This window comes from Falco biarmicus, chromosome 8, assembly GCF_023638135.1.
Source record: "Falco biarmicus isolate bFalBia1 chromosome 8, bFalBia1.pri, whole genome shotgun sequence".
NCBI classification, from domain to species: domain Eukaryota; kingdom Metazoa; phylum Chordata; class Aves; order Falconiformes; family Falconidae; genus Falco; species Falco biarmicus.
Window position 1 is genome coordinate 14103876 of NC_079295.1, and position 25158 is coordinate 14129033.

The following is a 25158-nucleotide window of genomic DNA, read 5'->3' on the forward strand; positions in this document are numbered from 1 at the left end:
AATGAGAATAAAAGAATTACACTTCAATTTTTTTCCTTCTGTTTTTAGCTAGAAAACAAGGTCTAGATACTGGCAAAGTCACAGGAGCAGCACTGTTTTCTCTTTGAAAGCTGAGGTTCTCCAACAGCGAGGCAGGAAAGTCAGCTGAATCTCTTCAAACAGACAGCAGTTGCTTGATAACTTGGTGACCTTCCTGTTAAGCCCAAAGGGCCACAAGCACTAAATCCATATAACCCGTGACATCTTCAAACACTGGAAGTTGTTAGCCAAGTGCCCAATGTCAGGAAACAACTGTCTGTCTGTGACAAGCTGAGTTCATCCCCCTCTATGGGACTGGAACTAATTTATTTTTTACTAGAGACTCAAAAGAAAGATTTGCAGCCATCAGTTGCAGGTTACCCCATTGGAAACCCAACAGAAATAATTTCCAACCACATTTGTGGTCTGTTTCATGACATGATGTACACCCAGGAAAACTAATGCTCTTTCAAATGGTCACCCTCTAAGAAAACGCAGCTGATTTAAAAAATCATCACATGTAATTCTTTTGACATCTTCAATGCTCTAAGCATTTAAGTGTTTGCTTTAAAAGGTTACAAATGGATTCTGGAAATCCACATGTATTTGTTGGAGCTTTTTCAGTTCAGAAAACTGCTTACATACATGCACATGATATCACGTGGTAGTTTAGGAGGAACATATTAACTATTGTGCTGCAGTTAATGACAGAAATGTTGTTGATTGGCATTAATTAGTTGCCTTATTTTTACATTAGGCAGTGCACACTCCCCTTCCTATACCAAGCAATATATTAATATTTTTTGTTAAATTTGTAAATAATATTAGGCAAGGTAAATGTTTTCTGAGAACCCTTTACATCTCAGCTTTCAAAAGGAATAATGGTGTGGACCCAGTGGACAAGAGACATTTTCTCCAACACACACTTTCTCTTCAATATTTTCTTGCCAGTCACTAGCTTTACCCCCCCCTTTATAACTCCTTTTAAATTGTTACTGGATTTGCACATCTTTGGCCTTGTCTTGTGCTCTGTGTATCATCCATATCGTTTCACTAAGTGGAACTATGCAAGCATACTACCTGTGACTTCAAGGATTTTTTAGAATTGAAGACTCAAAAGCCAAATGAAGTCAGAGAGCTGAAGAAAAACAGTTGGTCTCTAACACTTCCAATAAGCCATTTGTCAAACTGGACAAAAGCTGCACAGTCTCAAAAAGCTTTTCATGAGTAGCATGAATTCAAATCCCATCCACTGACATTTCATGTCAGTTAATATGTTTCTCACTGCAAAAAACAGACTCACATGTCTACTCCTGTAGTGGCAGATTCCCTCACCCCCCTTTGTCCTTGCATGCAAAAGAAGGCAGCACTGAGACATGCTGTAGGATATACAGCTGCCAGACTTCCCCCTCACAGTTCTGCTAACCTCATACTGACCTACAGTACCCTTTAGTTTTCCATTTGTTAGACCCTATTACATAAATATAGCCTGTATTCCAAATTAGGCTGTGTTTATTCCAACAGAAAAAAGATGAGTCTTGATTAAAGATTGAGACATTTTCATACAATGCTGAAAACATATGCAGTTTTCATCAGCATCCCAAATCCCTGTGGATTGGTTTCTAGTCTATTCTACTAATCCCTGGATCCCAATCCCAAATTTGCGTCTTCTCAAATTTGACTGAATCCTTTTGCTTGAACTCCTTATTTCACATTAGCTGGAAACCTTCTTAAATGTTTGCAATTGTGCCCATTAGTGGGTGTTCTTCAGCTAGAAAATTGTTAATTTAATCACACATAACAGAAACACTCCACAGTTGTTTCAAAGGCCCACTAGGTACAATTTCTTATCTTCCTCTTTTAATTCAAACTGACTTTCTGGATTACAAATGCTGGAAATTATGGAAAAAATACCCTGTCTGACAAAAAGTAGCACTCAAGTTGTTTGCTTTACAAACATCAAAAGCAAAGTATTTTTCTTTTAAATTATCTGTCTAGACTTTCAAATTCAACAGCCTATCATAAAATCCTGTGATTTCGTTTTGTTAAGTACACTAGACCTATGTACAAATGTGGAAATGCGCTCTGATAGTGAAATATTTCCTGGGTTTTTTTCTCATTACCAGTGATGACAAATAGGTATTGAATACTTACAAAATATATAGATTTATTATAAATATTGAAAAGCAGCTTTCCACAGAGCTATTCAATAAAATTCGTATTTCATTAAATTGAACTTTCTTGGAAAAAGGGTAGTTTGTAGCCTTACAACACCAATAACAGGGTGCTGAAAAATGAAACAAGCTGGTAAATATTAAGCTTGTTCATAACAAGATTGCACAAGAAAATATACTGTAATGACCCTGTCTTGAACATCCTGTAATAGCCCATTGTTCCTCTGTATTACTCTCATTCAGCAATTTTTTTTAATAGCTGATACTTGGCAGCAAAGGAACCCATGTAATGTGGGATCGCACGTGTGCAAATCATGCCACATCACAGAGGTGAGAAAAAGACCCTGGTACACTGGGAGGAGTTTTGAATGGACTGTTAACTGGATGTGGAGCCTTACAAAACAACCCCACACCTTCACATAACTTGAATAAGACAAAAATATTTACCTACAAATGTCTGAAGGATTTTTAAACACTGAGAAGATAGGAGAAGCATTTTACATATGAAGGGCAACAAATGACAGGAAGAATGGGAATGAAAAAGGAAAATCATAGGTTTAAAATTTGAGAGACCATGGAGTCTTATTATTCATCTATTTAAAGCTAGCATGGTAGCAGAAATGGGAAGAAGCCTTCCCTGACATAGATGAAGAAGAGCTGTGGTAATAGCCATCTTCCATGCGTGACAACTGGATGTTTCACCTTCACTCTGTACGAGAAATTATGAGCTAACTCAGCACCACGGTTACTGGCATCTAACTAGATCATGTACTGAAACCCCGCATCTGCTCTTGTTGCTAAAGTAAAATACTGAATAGAGAGTTAATATCACATCTGTACTGTAAATTCATATCATACACATAACTCCAAACACAGATTTCTCACCATCTAAAGGAATCTTTCAGTTTATCCAAGTGGCTCTGTGTGTAAAAGAATGGCTTTTGACTGACCACAGGATACCTGACTCAGCTTTGTCTCTGCAATTAGAAGGTCATGCTAAAGGCAACATCATCCCATTTACTGATTTGTTCGCAGTTTACTTTCCTATGGGAACTACATTTTGAGGTTCAGATTTTTTATTCTCTGTGCATTTGTCATTCCTTCCATCATTTAATCTTCCTTGCTTCCTTGCTACCAGACTTCATCTTTTTACTGTTATTTCATGCTCAAAGAAAGAGGATTTGGACAACTGTTCTGTTTAAAAGCTGTAAATGTTTAAAAATATAAAAGCTTGGAAATCTGGGAAACACAAGGGCTAAAGAAACAGCAAAAAATAAAACAAACCTCCAACTTAAGAAGTCCCACATTCCTGCATGGTATAATGCTATTTTCAAACACTTTGGTTTGAGAAATGTGCATTCCCTGAGGAAGCCGAGTTATCACAGATAACTATCATGCCAGTCCGTCTTCATTGAACAAAATGTATTTCACCAGTCTTTTTCCTCCCCTTACCTAACCTGACTTAGAAAACTTATTGTGATTGGTCCCTACAATCTGCTTTGAATCTGGGTTCTTTTGGTGCTGACTTCACCCTAACTGTATACACTGAATATTACAGATGACAGTACACATTTACATGCTCTGGTGCCCCAGTGCCCCCACAGAGACAGCATAAGTATTTTGCCATCCTTCCAACAAACACTGAATTACTGCCATGTCCTTCACTGGGCTGTAATGTGACTCTAGGAAAAGCTTAGCATGTCAGCAGACTATTTTATCTCTGCAGCTCTAAATAAAATGTGTCCAGTTGAATTACGTTGGCTGAATTCTACCCTTGGATTGCATGCATAGTTTTTAGAAGAGGGATCTTCTCTAGAGAAGAAAATCTACTTGTACAATCTCTTCTGAAATAATTGGGAAAGACATTTAAAAAAAAAAAAAAAAGTGCTTAGGCCCAGCAGCTACCTCATGGGTTCATGCTAAAAGGTTAAAAACATCTGAATTATATGTTTCTATCTAATTTCCTAGGAACTCTGAAAATGCTGAGGTAGAGCATCCAGCATGCAGGGTGGGGGGACATAAACACTCTTGTAAGACCATGCTGTGACTTCCGTAATCAATCTAAGAATGACATAGTCAAGATCTGAAAACTGCTCAAATCACCTCTTTTAGCCAGAAATTAAGCATTTCCAGTATGGGAAACTAAACATAAATATAAATTAATATAAATGAATACCCAAGGATTATACTCCAGACAGAACTGCTTGATCTTCAGACTACAACAATTACTCTACTTTATACAAAACCTACATTGTAATAGCAAATAGAAGTGAACACTTTTTCTACTTCTACTTTGCTCACTGGTGTAATTTCTGCTAATGTTAATTACACTTAAGACATAACTACACATAAGACTTAAGACTTAATTACACATAAGACACAGAAAATGATAAAAGGGATATAACCTTTCAGATCTCCCTTGGTGAAAACTGATGGAGTATGAGATTCCCCAGCAACATGGGGTAAGGAGAACATTTCAATAGCAGAGTTTAACTTGCTGGGAGTTCTTACCTTCATTTGCATATCATTTTCCAAAGTTGTTATTTAGGACTATAATTTTCCTTGTTTGTTTTCAGTGGAGAGGCTTTTATTTCCTGATGCGTGTACACAATTAACAGATTTGAAACATTTTGTTAAAAATCTTTCTTCACCCACTCCTCCTAAAACAGGAAAAAAATAACAAAAACCAAAAAAACCCCACACTACACTGGCATGCACATAACCACAAGAAAGGCTACAATTTAGTTCAGTGTTTAAGTGCCCACTTAGTGTTAAGCATGCGCTTTTTTCGAGTCCTGTTAGTTACATGGAAAAAAAGAACAGTTCTGGTAGCCTTCAATGTATTATGGTGCAATAAACAACACATTTAATAAAAGATTAAGAATGCAGACTGGTGGCCATGCAAAGAGTATTTGAATAGCACTCAGGAAAAGGCCTGAATCTGGCTTTCCTGAGCTTGTTTAAACTAACTTTTCCCCAACTAAATATTAAATCAATTTTAAAAAGGTTACCAATCTTGATACTGTGTTACGGCACACACATCTGTTGTTCCTCTTCAAGGAAGATGGTTATGAATTTCAATACATAGTCATTTATGGAAAGGGTTCTCACCCCCACCTCTCCCTTCCAAGAAACTAGACACGTGAAGACAGACATTTCTCTTTGAGAGGAAGGATAAGGCAGAGGTTAATTTCATCTGCATGAGCCAGTATAGGATAAGTTTTTGGAAATACTGTCAAACCACATTCTTAATGCCTGGCAAAGTGACTCATCCAGAGTCATCACAGGAAAGGAAGTTGAATAGAATAAAAAACGGAACAGGATGGGGGCTTAAACAGGAGAAAGAAGTGAGAGAAAGGAAACTGGATTGTTTAAAGTGGCCTGAGGTTACAAGTTCTATAATGAGATTATTAAAAAAAAAAATGTATAAGATATCTAAATATCTTATATTAATATATTTTATATATATTCTTATATTATATATATTATATATCTTATATATTAAATATGTAAATATATATATGCATGAATGTCTGTGTATATATAAAATTACATGCATATATGCATGTATTTATAGAAAACAACTACTTTCTACGTGAAAAGAGACTTGTATTTGTGGATTGTCTCCCAAAGCTGCCTGCTGAGGTATTTGTTTCAGTACAAGGTGGCATTAACACAGCATGGGAAATAAACAAGTATCCCCTCTAGAAACTCATGATTTTTTAAGAACCATGCTCTTATTCCACACAAAATTGAATCCACAGAATATGAAGTTACACACTCGTAAAAATCCACCACAGTGCAACAAACACATTGTTATACCGTTCCCCAAACAAACACTCTGTGCAACAAGGCTTTTTCTTTTTTTCCCCAAAAAAGCACAGCATTGACTTTTTTGTGCTAGCAACTCAGCGCAATGTGAAAAAGTTTCTCTTCTCCAAATTTTTTTACTGTGAAGCTTTGGATAATTAACCACCTATCATGTCAATTTTAGCTAATTCAAACAGAAAACAGTATGTAGACCATTTCAATAGATATGCTCACTTGCAGCAGCCTACTGCAGAGCACCTCCTTGGATTCATCATAACCAAAAACATATTACTTGCACAACTAGAATTTCCACCGACAAAAAGAATAATTTTGATTCCCAGAGGAGATGATAAAAGCATTTTTTAATACCATAAAGGCAATATTCAACCAATTCCCACCTCTTTAAGTTTCAAAAGCGACACCTGTGAGTAAACCTCCTCATTGTATAGTCCGACACTAACTACTATGTAATTTTTTATATTCAAAGGGATACACAGGAAGATGAATACACCCATTAAATCACGTAATTAAAAAAGAAACTTAAAAATTAAAAAGTCAGGCATGGTCAAAAAATTGTTCTGGAAAAATATATTAGAATAAATACTTCTAAATTCTACATTTCATCTCCCAAAGAAATTTATCTCTGTTTGTGAAATATTCCTTATTTAATCCCCAGAGTGACACCTGCTGGATTTCACTAACAGAAACAAAAGGGCAGATATCCCCATTCTAGAGAATATTTCAAGATAATAATTGCAAAAATGTGCCATTTTACTAATAAAAGGTTGCATGGTATCATATTTTTTGCTCCATTTAGGGCAGTAAATTAACACATAGATGCAACCATAGAGAAAAGCAGTGTGATGTCTAAAGCTTACTCATTTCTGAAATACGTATTTTTAAATTTCTACCTAGGAAGGATTACAGAGCACAACTTTGGGAGACAGACTATATTAATTTCTGATATCATTAATATGAAAAATATTTTTAAGGCCTAAAACAAGAATTTTGTTACAACAAATATGTTTTCAGTACATCTTTTGCTTCACTTTAATGAAACTCTACCAGCATTGCCAGTAGTAAAGTAACCAAAAAAATTATTAAAATTAATTTCCAAGATCTTACCACTGTAACAGGGGAGAAAAAACTGAGGGGGAAATCTAAATGGTAATACAAAGAATGACACTTTATGCCCACACAAGCATCAAGTTGTGCAGTTTTTAAACTCAGAATTATCAAATAATATATGGAAAAGATGATAGCATTTTTAGGAACTAAAAAGATATTCAGCCTAAATAAAGCTGATGGCATACCACAGTATATAAGGTAGATGCTTTGATCATAATAATTTTTTTAAAAGCACTAATCACTGTGTTTCACTCCTTGTACTTGTTATTATAGGGGAAGTCAGACTGGTACGGACTTCATTAAACAAAACTCTGGTTAATTGTGTTTCAAGTACTTTTTAAATAAGGCCTGCATGATCCAGGCATAAATTCAGAAATACAGCATTGTTTTATTTTTCTAAAATGCAGTTAGTATCTTAACGGTCAGCTACAGCTCAGATAGTGGCCAAAAACTGTCAGAAAAGTCTTGGGTGACATCTACTCTATATTAAAAGGCAACAGCTTCAGAGACACATGTAAATTTACACCGGTTGAGAATCTGTTGTATTTTCTTGGAGTACGTTGTTTCTCTCATGGAAAGTCTTATTTTAATGCATTACATTCAGTCAAGTGCATTTCAAATGCATCTTTCCGAGGAAAAGCCACTCCAAATAAATCACTTCTGTTCTTTTCGACAGCATATACTGTAGCAATGATTGAAAGTGTTTGCACAGTACTAGGGCAGAAGAACGACTTTGCTGGGAAAATGTAAACAGTATAAACAAGCTTGGAAGACTAAGGCAGATATGCATGAAAGATAACTGTGGAAACAAAACTTTGAAAATGCAAAAGTTTAACCTTCCAGTTTTGCCCAGATTCTAAACCAGGACAAAAAGTATTGCTAAAAGCAAATGCTCTAATGAAAAGAAATTTAATTAAGAAGACCTTATATTGTACCATACCAGCTATGGGATTCTTCATAAAGATAACAGGTAAGTAATAGGCTAATCTGCTGCTCTTCGTGCAAGCACATTACACTGAAAACATCAGAACTGGGTGAGTACAAAAAAGAAAAAAAATGGTTTGTGAACAGCCATGGAAAGCTTTCTCCTATTTCTTTTAAATATTAGAAGGAAACAGCATTCAAATGTATTCAATTTAAAATACTAACACTCATGACTCATGATTTTCTAAACAAAGGATGAGGTTTAGGACTATAATTTACTTTGAAAGGCTCTTTAAAAATGTGCTCTTTTTAGTTGATACATCAGAAATAATACAATTCAGCATGATATAGACCCACGTATATAGTACATATGAACATAGAAATAATGTATTAGACATTTTTATCACATATAGAAACTCACTTAGAGTTTTATTTTACTGCTTCAAAGCTATTTGTTTTGTCAACTCACATCTGTTTTGGTAATAGAAGTATTCATTCCTTCCTTGACACAGTATTATCAGGGATATAGCTAATTCCAGAGCTCTGACAATTTGCTACACCAAAGACTTAAAATATATCCCAGTAACAGGACAGTTACATGAGCAACCAAGAGACTGTTTTCAATAAGTGTAAAGCTTAACTGAAGAAACTACTACACATGAAACCCAGTGACATAGCTACACATGCTTTTAGAACAGAGGTGACCGTTAACACTGAGGTAATGCCTACAGTGTGTGTACACTCTATAGGAATGACAGCTCATCAGAAGCACAGAAGGAATTCTGCTAGCAGATCAACACTATAAACACACTGGGAACAGATGGGAACAACTTCTTAATGAAAAGTTCTGTTTTGTTTTCCTAACTGTAGACTTGAACTTCTCACTGGAGAAATTCCTTCAATTGCTTTCGTAAATAGCTTATGTTATGTTCAGTATTTACTACAGAAGTGACTAGATATATACCTTTAAAATATCACTGTGTGCATGTTACTATTAAAAACATATTGATAGAAGCAGTTTCTTCCAAATGACTGTGAACTGGTTTGAATCTTTGTATCATTTCAGGACTCTTGTGGGCCCAATGCTACCCAGCTCTTGCACATGCTAGGAATGCTGTTGGAAGCAGCTGATTAACTTGAATGCATAGAATATAGAACTAAGTTAGTAATTATATTGGTGACAAAGCAAATGTATGACTGTGCTTTCTTCCCTCTGTTACATTCTCAATTGTATCCTAGTCTAAATCTGGATTGCAGTACACAGACAGCCCCCAGAACAACACTGCATTTCTGGAATAGGCCCTTTTATTTAGCCAGGTAAGACATTAGTCACCCAGAATGAGACGTACAGATTTCTGTTTTTCAACCTGAGCATTCAAAAATTATAAATGTTATCAAAAAACAGCTGTCAACAGACTGCAGAACGCAAGTGACTGAATGGGTGATGCATGCATAATTCCTCCAACAGAAAAATACCCACATTTAGGAATATCTTGCCCTTTGACAGTCAGTGGAAAAATTCCCACTGGCTCTCAGCAAGCCAGGATTTCAACAGTTGTGTTGTATCAGAAAAAAGCCTATTCAAAGGGACAAATACTACATTTCTTAATGCAGGGCAAGGCTCCAGCTGACCACGAATTCAGAGTACAGTAACATTTGAAGTTGACAGGAGATACATCATGCAATTCTTAAACTTGTAAGGCATGTTATATGTTCAGGTACTTGGTTTTGTCCACTGGAAAGTGCGGTCACACTGTTCTACATCACTATCTTGCTACTGCCTTTACTTAATGTGCAAATAACAGACTCCTGCATCAAAGCTGCAAAAACATACAAGCCTGACACATCCTATGTGGGCAGTCCCACCACAACCTAAACCAGTTACATAAAGAACATAAAATAAGAATCTGAATCATTTAGCTGAAATACTTCTGAAGACGGTTTTTCCTACCATATTGATCATTAAAACAACATGAACACTTTTATCTGAAGTGTCATCTTGTTTGATTTAATATCACCACATGCCTTTTGTGCTGAAGATTTTCAAAGTCAGACAAAGACTTTGGGATTGCTCCTACATGCAATGAAGTCAATGGGAGTTTAAGCAGACTACAAAAGTAAACACTGTGAAAATACAGATTATTTTTAATTGAGACTTTCAGACAGTATTGCAGCTTGTGTACTTTGAAAGAAAACACACAGATTCAAATCTGGTCTTATTCATATTTATCCAAATCTAGTGTGTCTCCTTTCAACCCACTCAAAGGACCTTGGATTCAGAGCACAACAGTCAGGCTTTTAACACATCATTGATCTGAACAGGTTTAAACAGTTATATGCATTATTACTGCAAATGAATGAAAAGGTCCCCAGTATGCACAATATGACTAGAAAGACTCTGCATTGGCGCAACTGTAAGCACAGAAAAGTCTGGCCCCAAAGTATCTGGCCAAAGTTTATTAAGGTAGAGAGCAAAAAACTTCAGCTATTTATTATTATTAATTCAATCTCAGCCCCTATAAAATGCATGGATGACTAAAGGAGTCATTCTAGATCAAATCCAAGTGTGATTTATAGCCTATGCTATTTCTTAATTATCCTTCAGAAACAAGGTTTCTTTTCCCCATTCTACAGATCCATTGCTTACACACACACAAGCAAATGACTAGATGTAGTAATCTCAGTAATGCAACCGTATTTGTAAAAACAGAGGACATCGCGTCAGTTTTGGAAAGCTGAAGCGGCAAGACTCTTAACAGTCTCCCAGCTGATACTGGAAGGCACAGAATCACACACTTGCCACTGTTCAATAATTTCTCCAGGAAATGAAATAGTGGACAATTACCTTTCGATAAATCAGTTCGATCTTTGTGGCAAAAAAATTCAGTGATACCCCAGCACACTTAGAAGCTTCAAACTCAAGCTAACTTTTTCTGAAGCAAACAAAGTCCAAACAAAACAGAAGCTTTAACTTTTTAGTTATGTAATTACAGCGTAAAACCTAATTATGAAGTAACTCAAGCATGAGCTCTTTCCGTTGCAATAACGTCATAAGATTAAAGGAATAATCAATAAGAAAATCTACACCACTTTGTCACCTCATTCAGCCTCTCTTGAATGAGCTCCAGTTGTACCGAATTAGTCTTAAGAACCCTTCTCAAACCAATGAGCCTCTAATTCTCTCCAGATGCAAAGACAGAAATTTGGTTAGCTAATATTAGAGGTTCTAGACAGAATCCTTTAAGTGCTGATTAGGGTATTTTTACCTCCCTTTCTACCTATTTATCGTTGATTACTTCCTCAAGGATATATTATAGCAACACCAGTTATAAAATCAGCTCAACATTTCGCTCACTAAAAATAAACGAAGCTTTTCCTCATACCCCTTTCTCCCTGCAGATTTCATATCACATGCTGAGGTTAATGTAAAAGCACGCACACAGACGTAACTATAACTGCATTCAGATGACACAAAAATATTGTTCTTGGGTAAAACAATGAAACCGTTTTGATCAGTACTCACCACAGGGAGTTTTTTACGATAATGGTTTCAGATAAATCAGTTTGATTTCCCTTTCCCGCGAGGGAGAAAGGAGATGTATCGTTCCCTCCCACCCCGGCCGAATAAGAGACCTAAGAGAGCCTGATCCTCCCGCCGGGTATAATCCAGTTGCCGAGCCCGGTGGCTGCAGGGGGAGAAGCGCCGGTGCCCCGCTGCTCTGCGCGGAGGAGCGCGGCTGCGGGCAGCGCCGGGAGCGTGTCAGATTGTAAGCGAGGAGCGGCGGCAGCAGCGAAACATCAGAGCTTCCTGTTACATCACCCTGACCCCGCCCGCAGCCAGCGTGAAGTTACTTTTCTTTCTCAAATGGCATGTCCCAAGGAAAGCGGGCTGCGCTGGTACTCTCGGCAGGACGGGCAGCTGCCCGGGGCCCGGCGGTGCCCGCTGCGCCCTGACCGCGCCGCTCCCGCCGGGGGCAGCCGGGCTGCCCGCACCTTGCCCCAGCCCGGCGGCAGCTGGCCCGCCCCGAGCGGGGGCTAGCGCCCTGCCACGGGTCGGGAAACACTCACCCGCTCAGCTGGGAAGGAGACCACGGGACTAGTCCTTTCGCGTATCGAGCCAGTGAGAATCGTCCTCCTCCTCCTCGAGCTAGACCCAGAGAAATAAATCAGTTTGGACCTTTATTCAGAGACAAGTAATAATATACAATAGCTGCATTCCTTCTTAGCATGACTGAGCTGACCTACCTCTGCCAGAAACTGCAGGGGCTGCACTATGTCCTGTACTGTAAGTGCTAAAAAGCTCCACAGAGAAATGCTTGTATTCCTCAATCATAAAACCAGATTAGTCAGAATCAAATTTTCAAATTCAAGCAAGTGCATAATTTAAAGTGCCACTTCATTTTATAACCAAGGCGGGGGTCACACACCCAACTGTATTTAAGTAAATAAGTCTTTGAAATACCAAGGGTAGAAAGAGGCAGCAAGAATATTACTATCGCCGCAAAGATCCCTCGGCCGCATTTTCTTAAATGCCAGTGATTTGGAAGCATGAGTATGAGCTGCCCAGTTTGAAAACTGCCATATCTGAACATAAAACAATATCAATGGTAGTCCTTCTACTAGCTTCAAATAATTTTGTATCAGGACCTAAAAGTGTTTCTTTGGGAGCATTTAGCACTTGTCCTTTGTACAGTTGATGCCTGGGCTATAGACAGAATCTGTGCTCTCCAAATCAATAGGCAGTTGCTGCATGCATGTGACAATACTATGCTGAATAAACGGGGAGTTCATGGAGAATTAAGCTCAAATAATATTAAGACCTGCAACACCAGTGTTCCTTATGGAAGGCCATAAGGACCTCCCAAAGGTTGCGTTTCCATAAATGCTCATCAAAACAATAATCATTTAATTTGCTAATGGGACGAGATAAAGTATTATCTTTGCTTCTCCCTACCTGACACTCATTCACTGTTTTTACTAGCAGAAACATTGATGGAACATGTGAACTGGATGAGGGAGTTCATCTAGCCATTGAAAATCTGTTCCTCAAATATGAAAACAGCAAGAAACTAAAAAATTAGCAAAAAACCAAACCAAACCAACCAAACAAACAAAAAAAACAAACAAAAAACAAAAACACAGCAACCACCAAAAAATCCAAGCCAGGGTCAGGAAAAATCTGAAAAGGGGAAACAGGGGCAGGAATACTTTAAATCCATATGGCCACTGGTAAGATGAATTGTGAAATCACACTGTAGGATTACTAAAAGAGCAGGCATATGACTTTAATACTAATTTGGCACATGTGAGTGCTGGTGCTTCTAGGATCTTACATCAACAGGAGAATGTTTGAATTTTATAATCAGCAAAGAACTGGCACTCTAAACTTCTAGGCAATGTAAACAGATACAAGCCAGGGATTAACTTTGATTCTGAACAGTGCTGGAAATTAAGTTATCTGAAATAAACGGTGCCACCTCAGGTAGTGGAATTCCATCAGAAGTGAGCCTAGTTGCATTATTTTAGACCAGCTATGTCTAGGCTATAGACTACAACAGGGTACATTACACATTGTAACCTGGAAAATAATTCATGTATTCTAGCCAAGCACACATGTTCAAAACAGCCATCTGAATTAGTTGGAGAGATTTATTACGTAGGCGGTGTTTGATATGGCATGTCAAATTTTGTGGAGTTGTGTGGGTTTGGTTGTTGTTTTTTTTTATTTTCATTCAGAGGTCTTATATTCTACTTATTTAGCGATCATTACAACTTTCTTACTCCTACTCCACCGGTATTTGAGACATCTCAGCTGGTGTAATTTGCACTTCAAAGACGCAGAAGGCTCCCACACTACTTCACCAACCCTTCTGGCTGAAAGGCACGTAAATTACACCAACACAGGCTGCCTCGGTTATCAACAGTGTGGGCGTGTTCTACAGCAGTGTAGAAGGGATCTAAATGAGCACAACTTACTGTGCTTTAACCAAAGGAGACTTAAAACCATGCGAAGAAAAAAGTCAGTCCCACCACTTACCACAAATTTTCATCTGATCAGAAACGTTCAAGGATAAATATGGTTTTGCAAAAAAATGAGGCTAGTCACCATCAGCTATGAGAATCTCCCTCTAGCCTTGCCGTGGTGACAAACGCCTCTCCCCTGGCGACAAAGGGACTGTCGGGGCAGGCTGTTTTCCCCCAGATTTCCCTTCCGGGCGGACAGTACCGCACCGCAGTGCCCGCACTCGGTCATGCCAGGGCAGCGGAGGCGCTAACCGCTGTTTGCGGCAGCGGCCTGATTCCCTGCAAAGCTCCAGCCGGCGGCGCCCCGCAGCGGCAGGCGCGGTGCCGCGGCCCCGGGGCAGCCCGGCCCGTTCCCCCCCCCTGCAGCGCCCCCGCGCGGCGGGTCCGGAACGGCGCGGGGTCCGCGGCGCGGCGCCGCGCTGCCACCTGGCGGGCAGTGGTCGCCCTGCGCCCCTCGCGCCCCGCTCCCGCCTGCGCCTGCACCTCATCCCAATCCGCCGGCACGAGAATTCGGGAATGCCGAGAGCATCCCGTCCGTACGTCACATCCCCCTCGAGAGGGGATGCTTCAATCGCGCACGGCCAGTGGCAAAAGAGTAACCTGAAGAAAAAAAAACCTTGACAAGTGACATGTAACGTGGCCTTGCTACAGGTTCTAAAGAGATGATGGGATAAGCAAAACCAAGGAAACTCCTCACATACATTGCCTATGACTCAAATAGTAAGAGTTCATGTGCAAACACTTAACAAGCATAAATGCATGTTCCACTTCACTTGAACCTGGCTCTTCCTCAAGATAAGACACCGCCAAAAGCAAGCAGTGAGGAAACATAATCCTTATGTCCACTTTAATATGTTTGCAAGATGGAATCTAGAAAGATTAAGACTATCTCAAAATGTAATTAAATCTGTCAGCTTTAAAATAGTAGATGGATTAGAGATGCACAGAGAAAGGCAGCTCAAATGAACTGGAAAGAAACGATAAGCAGGGGAGAGAAAGTAAAAAGGCAAAAAAGGAGGGCATACTAGTAAAAACATGAAGAAAAAAGGATGAATAAAAAGACTTCAAATTATTTCTCAAAGGCATTTTGCTTCATCAATGTATGGACTAAAGGCACATACCAAGTTATTGCAGATCGGACGATAGGTGAAAACACATAACACCTCTGTAAAATTCTTTTGGCTTGTTGGCTCCTATCACACAAAGTGGGAGAAACTTCATGGCACTCTGCCTATTTCCTCTGAAGCAGCCAGGCCAGATTCTGGAATGAAACAACTGGATGAATGGACTGGAGTTAACACTGGAAATATACAGCCACTGGAACACCTTTAGCATAGCTTGATTTTCTGACCTCTTCATTCTGCCATCTCAGTCACTATCTTTTCCCTGCATTGTGTCTGTTATCCCCCCTTCTACGTTCAACCTTTAATTACCTTTAAGAAAGACACAGATCTTTTTTCTTATTCTTGCATTTGGGTGTTCTACAGATATTGGGGATACAGGGATGAAAAAAAGTGAATGAAGGAGAAGGGCACACAAAAAAATTCTTGTGGATGTGATGCAGATCAAATCAGATCAGATCACACTGCAGTTTGGACTTTCTATGGGAAAAACAAATTCAATGCACTGCAGAGCTGTACAAAAACCAGATAGGAAGGCAGCTGGAGCACTGGTACATTGGCCAAACCTAGTACACCCACCAGGAAGAGCATGTACTCTCAGATCAAATTATAATATTATTGATTATAATCAGATCAGTTTTTATACAGTCTAGTCTACCACATTCCAGTCTTCCTTCTCACTGCACTAAGTAATAACTCTAAAAGATGAATCATTTTGTAATGTTTTCTTAGTCAATTGAAATAGAGGTACTGTTGAGATGCTATAACTAATCTTTTTCTGTCTCAGCAATGACATAAGAGATCCCTCAGTGGATCACTTATTTAATCACTGTTATGACAAAATGAATGCACAAGTAGTTTCTTCAGTGTAATGTAAGTAGGGGTTGGGAGAGTATGGGGGAGTACCTGTTAGTCCTGTCCTAGCTACAGCAGTTCTGGGAGAAGAGAAGCCTGCACGGTCCAGGGGAGCAAATGAGCACTCTCAGTGAGCAGACCCTGTTAGTTTGCAGGACAGCTCAGCAAGCAGGAGAATTAGCTGCACTGCCAGGTTTCTGTAGAGACAGAAAGCACACCAGAGTGGATTTTGCAGGTGTTGAATCCAGGCAGCCAGGGACAAGTCGCTGGACCAAGAGGAAGCCTGAAGGAGAGATACTGACATGGAATGACACAGGGAATCACAAGGCAATCTGTGTACAAATGTATCTATTCTTTCCTGTCTATCTTTAATGTCTATTGTCTCATTCAGAATATTCTGTTTTAGAAAGTTCATCATTCTAGTTTATGATCTAATAAAACTTAGGGAGTTTAAAAATCTTTGTTAGGATTCTCGGTGGGACTGCTTAAATAAGCCCCATGGGCAAACCCCCTCCCCTTCCTCCCAGCCCCTGCAAGGATCCCATCAGAGTCCCACCACAACTGAGAACGAGCCATGACCAGGTCTAGAGCTACAGTCACAGCTGGGCAGAGGACACTGTCTCAGAAACAGCTTTGGCCCCATCACCTTTATTTGGCCTTGATGCTGAGGAAAAACTCTCCTTAAAGGAACACTACCACCAATAACAGTTTCATATAAACACTGGAGTTATCTGAATGTTGCATTCCTGCTGTTGCTAAAGAATGAGTTTCATTCTCTTTTACAAGAAAGCTCTAGAAGATGTTTTGGTTTAATGTGAATCACAGTCAAATACTTAAAGAATCATGCTAGGAAATAGCGTGTTTCTTTGCAAAAGGATTTTAACGTGATGTATAGGATAGTACTGCATATATGTCAGACATCAGTGACAGAAGGCAGCTGTTGCAAATGTGTTACTTACCCAGCACTTAACATTCTTTCTTTTCCCTTTAATCTGAAACCATTGATTCAGAATGTCCCTACTGAGTCACTGAGCTACGTAGAAACCAAGTTACACACACCTCCATGCTGTGTCCACCCCCAGGTACACACACAATCTAGAAATTACCTTTTAATTCTGGCAGCCCATGGGAAATAATCATGACTAAGAATGGAAGATTAGGTATTTTTTCTGCCTTCCTCATAAAATTTATAGAAAAGGTGCAGATGTTTGCGCACTTGCCTGCACTCCTAGGCAGGCAGACACAAGTCAGTGTAGAAGCAGGGTAAATTTGGCATTAGTGTTCAGCCCACCGGCAAGTCCTAACTCTCCCACACCTAGCGTGCTGAAAGCAACTGCTGAATTCTGGAGGCCATGACAATACTGTGCTAAGGCAGCTGCTATGCCACAAGTGGAAAGGCCAGGGAGCAGTTTAAACCACTGCTCTCCACTTGTCTGCAATGACAAACTTCCACTTGTATTTAACCTACTGCTCTGCATCTGTGCAGCGCAACCCGCACCTACAGCCTCAACTCCTAGTGCATGGAGTACAAATGATACCTGGAGAGTAAGGTCAATAAAAATGATGGAGTAGAATGGGAACATATCAAACTGGCACTGAAACTGGCAGGTAACCAATGCACCAAATGAATTCTGTGTAAAGAACAGACATTACTAGTTTTCAGCAGTCTATGGAGTTTATAGGTTTCCTGTCGGAACTGCACTTGCCCGATTTACAGATACTGCATTGTAAGTCTGTGGTGCTCATCACTTTATCTGACCGGACTCTACATAAATCTTTTCTGGTGTACATTTCAGTTCTGTGAGCACTTTACAAATCAGACTTAATAAAATCTAGATTGAAAAAGTCATGAAAGGATTTAGGCACCAGAAAAGAGATTTGGATAGAATTTCTGTACAAAAATCTGTGACTTTTACTTACTCTCCCACTCAGATATTTCGAATGCATAAATGCTTTCATTCTGAGCAGTGAAGCTTAGCTTCTTTGTGGACTTAGTCCAAAGTTCATCAGGCATATAAAACATAGGTTTTCAGAAAACACACACGTAAATAATAGCACTCAGGCAAAGAGGCAGCTTAGTCCAGTTCCTTCATTGATGTTTCTTGCTCCTTGCTGCAATGTTTGAGCCCCTCACATCTACTTCAGCTACTTATTTCCACACTACCTCTCACAAACTAACTATCTTCAGTAGTTTTAAGCATAAAGAGAAAACATCATACATAAACAACTTACAACATCAAAGGAGACAGGGAAGTTTCAAAGATATCCTGCTATCTTCTGTTTCATAGGCAGCAAGGTGCTTCTAAAAACCTTAAGAGGAAACCAACTATGTCATCTTTTTTTTTTTCTTTCCTTTCTTCTAAAAAAATGTAATTATAAAAGATTTACCCAAGACCAGAGAGGTGCCTTGAAGAAGGGTAGGAACTACCACTGTTTCATGTCAGTCTTTAAAAAAAGCCATGAAAGCACAGCCAAAATAATCCTCAAAGTCAACTGGAGAGTAAGCATAGTGTTATCTCTAAAGCAACTGTATTTAATTCTATGAAAGGAATTTGTTTTGGTTTCTGTAAAACTTTGATATGTATCTCTGGAAAACTTGCTAGCCATGAGCCTAGTTCAGGAACAAGGATAAAAATCTATGATCCCAGCAAATACATTTTTAAATATTTGCAAATATATCACATTACATTCACAACTTTAACGCTCTCTTCATGGGTTTTGGTGGGTTAATTCTGATCTCACATTTCACAATAGTGTACTTATATGTGCTTTGGTGGAGTTAAATTTAGCTTGCATAACCTAAAATAAATCTTATTAAAACAAATCTAGTGCCTATTTCCTCTTTATAGCAATAGACCTATCTTTTAATCTGATTGAAATAATCATGCTTGACAAGTGATTACTCTTTGACAAGCATTATGCTTTCTTTAGTACAAAAATAGATTTCAAAAAAGAATAATGGTGTAATAAATTAAATTTGAATCTTGGCTACTTTTTAATCATTGTGAGTTATACGCCCACACCATCTGTTCTGTCCTGTTTCAGTTATGACAATTATATACAATCAAACTAGAATTTAAGAACCTTTATCAAAGTAAAAAGTAATGTTTATTAACATGAATGAGAAATACATAATAAAAATATAAGCAGCTTAACAACATATATTCAAAATAATCAGTACAGTAAATATATTTTAATGGTGTACACTAAAGTTTTCATTCACAGGTGAATAGTGGTTTACTTCACGTTGCCATAAAAATCAAAGTTGTATTCCTTCAGGGATGATTTCCTTGCCTAGAGCCTTTACGGACTGTTTCTTTCTTTTCTTCTTGATTTTTATTAATCTTCTTTCACCTTTTGTTTTATTGAATCCTAAAGGTAAAATAAGGACAGTAAGATTATATGCTGTATGACCAACACATCCAAGATTATCAGAAATAAGAGACAAGTCTTGTTTTCAAGAAATATTCTTAAAAAAAGAAAAAAAGAACATTTTCTTACCTAAAGCCTTCACATGCCTGACCAATGCCAAGTTGTCTTATTTCTGTTCTTGTACATTGTATTTTACTGTCCATCTTTCTCTCGCTAGCTCTGTCTCTTCTGATTTCCATTTTCACTTTTCTAAGACTTTCAGCTATTACATTTTATCAGGCCAGTACTTACTACTAAAAGTTGCAAGAATATTTCAGCTCGCATAATATTTACCTCTTATGATAGTCTGTGGTAGTATCACTTCTCATACCTTTCTTGCAGATCCTCAAACATGACTTTCTGGAGGTGAAATTATTTTCATTCCCACCACAACCACTATAACTAAATGGGCGACATCTTCCAGTTGAGTAGTGGTAGAAAAATCTTAACTCTTTGGCTCTACAAAGTCCTCTGTCCATAGGGGTCATACACAAAGAAGGGATAGGTGGTGGCTCTAGAAATACCAAGAGAAAAAAAAAGGTTAGAGACAACACTGCGATTTACCAGTTTTCTGTTATGTTGATATTACATAGGCGATTTGAAGCTGACAGAACTTTGAAATTCACATGAAATCTACAGGCAAATTTAATTCTGCTTTCCTGAAAATCCAGGATACTTTACATAAGTATCTTTTTCTTTATGATTACAAAAATACCACTGCAAATGTTATTTGCTTTTTTAATTCCAAACGCCAGCAAAGGCTTACCTGAAAGCAAGATTTGTTTCCTATGTATTTAGTGATAAAATTGCCATTTCTGTAATAGGAGATAGTGTTCAAATTCAATTAGAGAAGCTTCAAGTAAAGTATTTGGCGAAAGTGAAGTGAAAAAAAATTAAACTTTGACAGCCTTAAAAATATGGTAAATATTTATGATCATAAATGAAGTGAATTTTCCCAAATACTGTTATACATTCTAAAATCAAGTAGAAGGTAAAAGTAACCAGCATTTTCAATGTAAGATTCAATACCTTAATATTGGGTTTGTTGCATGAATACAGAAAGCTTGACCTAAGTAATAGAAGTCACTCCATTGGAAAGCACTGAGCCATTATCAAGAAATAGCTTGTAACTCGCAGGATAACAACGGCTTGAATGTGAAAAGGAAGTGCACAAAGTGACTGAGATGCTGGTGCTTTAGTGCTGCTGTTAGGTTTTTACCATTCCAAGGAGCAGGCTGATGGTTTGTTTCTTCGGTGTCGCTGCAAGTGAGAGTGTGAGAACTGAAACACTGGAAGATGAACCTGAGGTATCCGAAGTACTTGGGCACTCGAACAAGTTCAAGAAGTAAATCCGTGCCAGAATTCCCAAGCCTGAAGAAACTCCATCATCTAACACCCTAGAGTGACTCATACACAAAATTAAAACTGATACAATTGCTGCAGAGGATGCAAGAAAGTGAATGGGAGCCATTACATCACCAGTTAATAAGGGACCTAAACAGGTGCCATTTTCCTTCAAGAGGCTGCAGAATTGAGACAGCTGAGATGTAAATGTGAAGCTAGTCAAGATGGCCTTCTTGAAGTTACAAAGCCAGGTAGAAGTGGTTCAGAAATAAAAAACAAATAAAATTTTAGGGAATAATTTGGGTTACAACAAAGCTGAAGGCATCATGTTGTCACAAACCTGGGAAACACATGAGATGCTGAAATCAAGAAGTTATGAATTAACTTGGGAAATTCAAGAGACTGGCAAAAAAACATCCAGAAAGAACATGACGTGTTTTACACATATTGCACCTGCTGAAAAAAGGTTTATCTGCCAAGTAAAACAGCTGAACTGGCATGGTGAAAAAGTATGAAAAGTAGCTGTGAAAGAAATAGAATGGTGTTTTATGCAAAGTTAAGACAGCAAAATGAAATTAGTAATATATCTGAAGCTGTGTTAGCAACATCATACTATTCAGAAAGAATCCTGAAACACAAAAACTAAGTCATGAGTTGTTCTTTTAAGATAAAGTTAGTTTCAGGTTATAAAATGAGCACTACTTAATTTATTTTTATAACTGTGACAGTATTGCTCACTCTGGAGATGATATTAGCTTTCAAAACATATGTTCAGCAACATTAAAAAAACACGCTTACCTATTTTAACCTGCTAATTTCTGAACTTAAAAAGCAGAAAGGCTTGCCAGTGATAAAAGAGCCAAACAGCATAGGTTTGTTAACTATATAACAGAATTTAAATATATACTTTGTAATGTAAATTACTTATCTGGTATGTAGAATTTTCCAGAGAGACTCCACAGTCCCCTTGTGAAAGAGTTCTCGCAACCACTGTAAGCTTTAGGGGAGCCATGGAGCCAGGGCTATGGTTACTGGTGAATAAGAACTACCTGTGTATGCATAATGCAACTGGCAGAGTTGTGTCCGAATGCTCTTCAGAATCCCTCTTGTATTCTCGCTAAAAATTTTGTTCTTCTTTGTGTATATCATTGGTAGATAAATGCCCCAAATACCAAACACTATTCATGTTTATCTTCAAAATATCTGCATATTCTTTACACTCACAGAAACAACCAGCCCATGAAGAAAACCTCTAATTTTGCCATATAGCAGTCATTTTTATACAACAAAAAAGTATATTAAAATAAAACAAAATTACTTATCATAATTTCCTGTCTGCTGAGGATCATACAAATTATGAATTAATTTTCCAATACTGATCACTAAAAGGCCTGTTAACTTTAAGTAACTGTGAACATAAAACATGTACTGTGTCATGTCCAGCCCAACATCTCTATTGGCAGGACAATCTATAACCTCTGAGCCAGCATGTTAACCCAGTCACAGCGAGAATTAGATCCAAGTAAGTTCTTTCTGTTCAGTCTGAGCTGCTAACACTGCACTTATGTATATGATGCTACAGTAAGTTTAGATATTATGCCTGTTCTTGAGTGTCTCTCTAAAGTGTTTTGGTTTTACAACCTCATTTTTCTAAGAGTTGTTAAAACGTTTTATCTCCCACTTTTTCTATGAAGGAAAAAAGAAAAAGAAAGCAACAAATCCCACAGCCACAAAACTGCACAGAAGGGAAGGGGTACACACTGAAAACAGTAAAAAAAAAAAAAAAAAGAAAAAGCAATACATGTCCTACTATCAGAATTGTTTTCCCCAATCTAGTCATTACAGGTCTATGAATTACAGATATCAACTTTACTGAGAGGTTACTTGAGATAGAAGTACTGGTTTAAACTTTTTTTTTTTCCTTAATTTAGATTACAATTTAGCAATATTTTTTCCACAGTGCAAGCAGCATTACTCATTATGTTCCATAACTCATTACATGTTAACTTCAAGAGGATCATACGAACCTAAAAATTAATAAATGTCATTACATGGTCCATTCTATGGCCTTTGATGCAACTTCTACAGAAATCAACTGGTTATTGACGTTGACAACAATAAGCATTAAGATTCTGGCTTTACTCTTGTGTTCATACTATTCAGTTTATCCAAAATTTCTGACTGAAATAGGTTTTAAAATCCAATAGCAAGCTCATAAAATTGGATTTGCTATGTATATTATTTGCCAAAAATATGCTACATAAGTCAGCTCATGAACAGGCACAGGAAAAAAGAATTTACAAAGGACAAATGAAAGCTTTTAAGCTGATTTAGTCAAACATTTCCAGGTGTAAAGTTTTCCTCTGGAAAATGCCGATACAATGAAATAAAATGTGTTTCTCAGAAACATGCCAACTCCATCAAAAACTTTTGAAGGAAATTAGACCTTGGAACCCATCTCAAGTGGAGCTTGGGAACTGGAACTCATGCCAGTGGCTCTGCAAGAGCTTCTCAAATGGATTTCAGGCTTTGCAACAGCAAAATAGATCTTTCTGTTACGTCACAGTGGTAGACCAGCTACTTTGCCTGTGCTTGAGAAGATGGACATCAGCCACTCCATCCCAAACAGTTCATCCTGACCTCATATTGTGCAAGGCCAGATTCTTGTCTCTCACTGAGGGCCATTGGGAGTCACAGTGCATGTTTGTGAGAAATGGCTCTACCTTGCAACTTCACTTTACACCTCTACTTCTAGTAACAGCAGGAATGGAGGCTACATTTCCCACATCTCTGTGGAGAAATCAACTGTCAGTTTTGGCCCTACCCTTTCCTCCCCCTGCAGTAGGATTGCACAAAAGCATAGGATTTTAGCCCATCCCAGCAGCCTGAAAGGTACAGGCAGATAAACAGAATAGCAGCAGGTGACTGCACAGGGCAGGTTAGTGCAACACAAAGGTTATACAGTGGCGAAGAACCTACGGAGTCTTCAGACTTTGCCCTGAAATGCACTGGCCCTTCCAAGGTCACGTTTCATATCCAACCCAACCAGCTACACTGACTCCACCCACCCTTTTTCCCCAAACCTTTCTTCCACCAATCTTCAAGTCTTCTCTTTCTCATCCTCGCCTCTCCCTCCAAAAATGTGCTTTACCAGAGAATTCGCTATTGCTGACACAATCAAGAACCCTTCTATTTCCTCTGAGAAAACAGTGAATCACGTCCCTTTGCTGGTATAAATCAGTTGTTTTGGGGATTTGGGGATTCATACTGTGAGTAAAAACCTTCAGGGAACACGTATGCTCTGATGTCCCTAGACTTCATATCAGGCCTTAAATCATTCAAATATTTTTCAGTAAAATAAGTTGCCAAAAGCTTTACTGTTTTATATTCAGACATTTTAATAACAGTGCACTGATGCTTTGTATGTGATACACAAACAACCCAACTATCGCAGAAACTTACCTCAGCCCAACAATACACGTGGATCACAGTGCAGGCAAAAAAATAACATACAACACACATTTAAGCTTTACTAGACATACCATTCTAAGCAAAGAGCACAGGAATGTTAGTTATCCTAGATGCCCATTAACTTACAGATCATATAAACCACAGAAACCTTCATGAATCTCTAAGCCATCACTCAATCCTCAAAAGTACAAGTAAGTGTAAATGCAGAAAACCAGCAGAAATACTTGGTAAGAATGCTCAGGCTTTTTCCAACTGTTTCTTGTTTCTTCTTGCATAACTGTGGATCATAAAAATAACATCCCTCAAATTCAATTACCCTTTACAGTGTGAGCAAGTACCAGCAATCTATAGTGGACAGCATCCAGCTGCAGAAACTGTTAAAACCCAGCCCTCTACAGTAAAGGTCCAGATTTTCATTTGCATTATAATACATAGTGCAAAAATACCTTGAAGCAGACACAAAATGAATTCATGGTCACTTTGTTATATTCAAACCAAGAACTGAGTTTAATATGTCCTTAGTGAAAATAAAAATGTATTATAAATCTTGTTCCGAGCCATGTTCCAAAATCCAAATATGGTCCTTTTTTAATGGGAAAAAGGAGCTTTAAATCAGTTGCCAATTAGATACCCACAAAAATATTAATTTTTACTAGAAGAACTCTGCATAACAGCTTTTGCTCTTTTTGTATTTATCAGACCTTCAGGAAGCGCACATTTTCAGAAAAGGACAAGATGTGGTCAGTCTTCCACTTCGATATATATGGAAGACCTGTAAGTAGCAATATTTCTTTGCTTTGACTTTCTCTGCCTATCAAAACATCTGACATAGAAGCCCATTCTCTAGTTTTAGATATGTTGCAAAATGAGTGGAAATG

At 38.2% G+C, this 25158-nt stretch overlaps 2 protein-coding genes across 10 annotated transcripts in view; both read right to left on the reverse strand.

Annotated features, from left to right (window-relative positions):
• CALCRL (calcitonin receptor like receptor) overlaps positions 1–12201 on the reverse strand; it is a 68422-nt gene extending 56221 nt beyond the window's left edge. The window contains exon 1 of one of the 4 annotated variants that reach the window (XM_056348060.1): positions 12123–12201. The gene's annotated coding sequence lies outside the window, so the exon portion shown is untranslated. Of the gene's footprint in view, positions 1–4703; positions 4767–11577; positions 11880–12122 lie in introns of those variants that run through there. The other 3 variants (XM_056348059.1, XM_056348058.1, XM_056348061.1) reach the window with 3 other exon arrangements.
• A 6938-nt stretch (positions 12202–19139) lies between these two features.
• TFPI (tissue factor pathway inhibitor) overlaps positions 19140–25158 on the reverse strand; it is a 35940-nt gene continuing 29921 nt past the window's right edge. For 4 of the 6 annotated variants that reach the window (XM_056348064.1, XM_056348067.1, XM_056348065.1 and 1 more), the window contains 2 exons: positions 19797–19979; positions 19228–19426 (listed from right to left, as the gene is read on the reverse strand). In XM_056348064.1, the coding sequence (XP_056204039.1) occupies positions 19314–19426; positions 19797–19979 (296 nt within the window). In that variant the 3' untranslated portion in view covers positions 19228–19313. Of the gene's footprint in view, positions 19427–19796; positions 19980–24167; positions 24558–25158 lie in introns of those variants that run through there. The other 2 variants (XM_056348068.1, XM_056348069.1) reach the window with 2 other exon arrangements.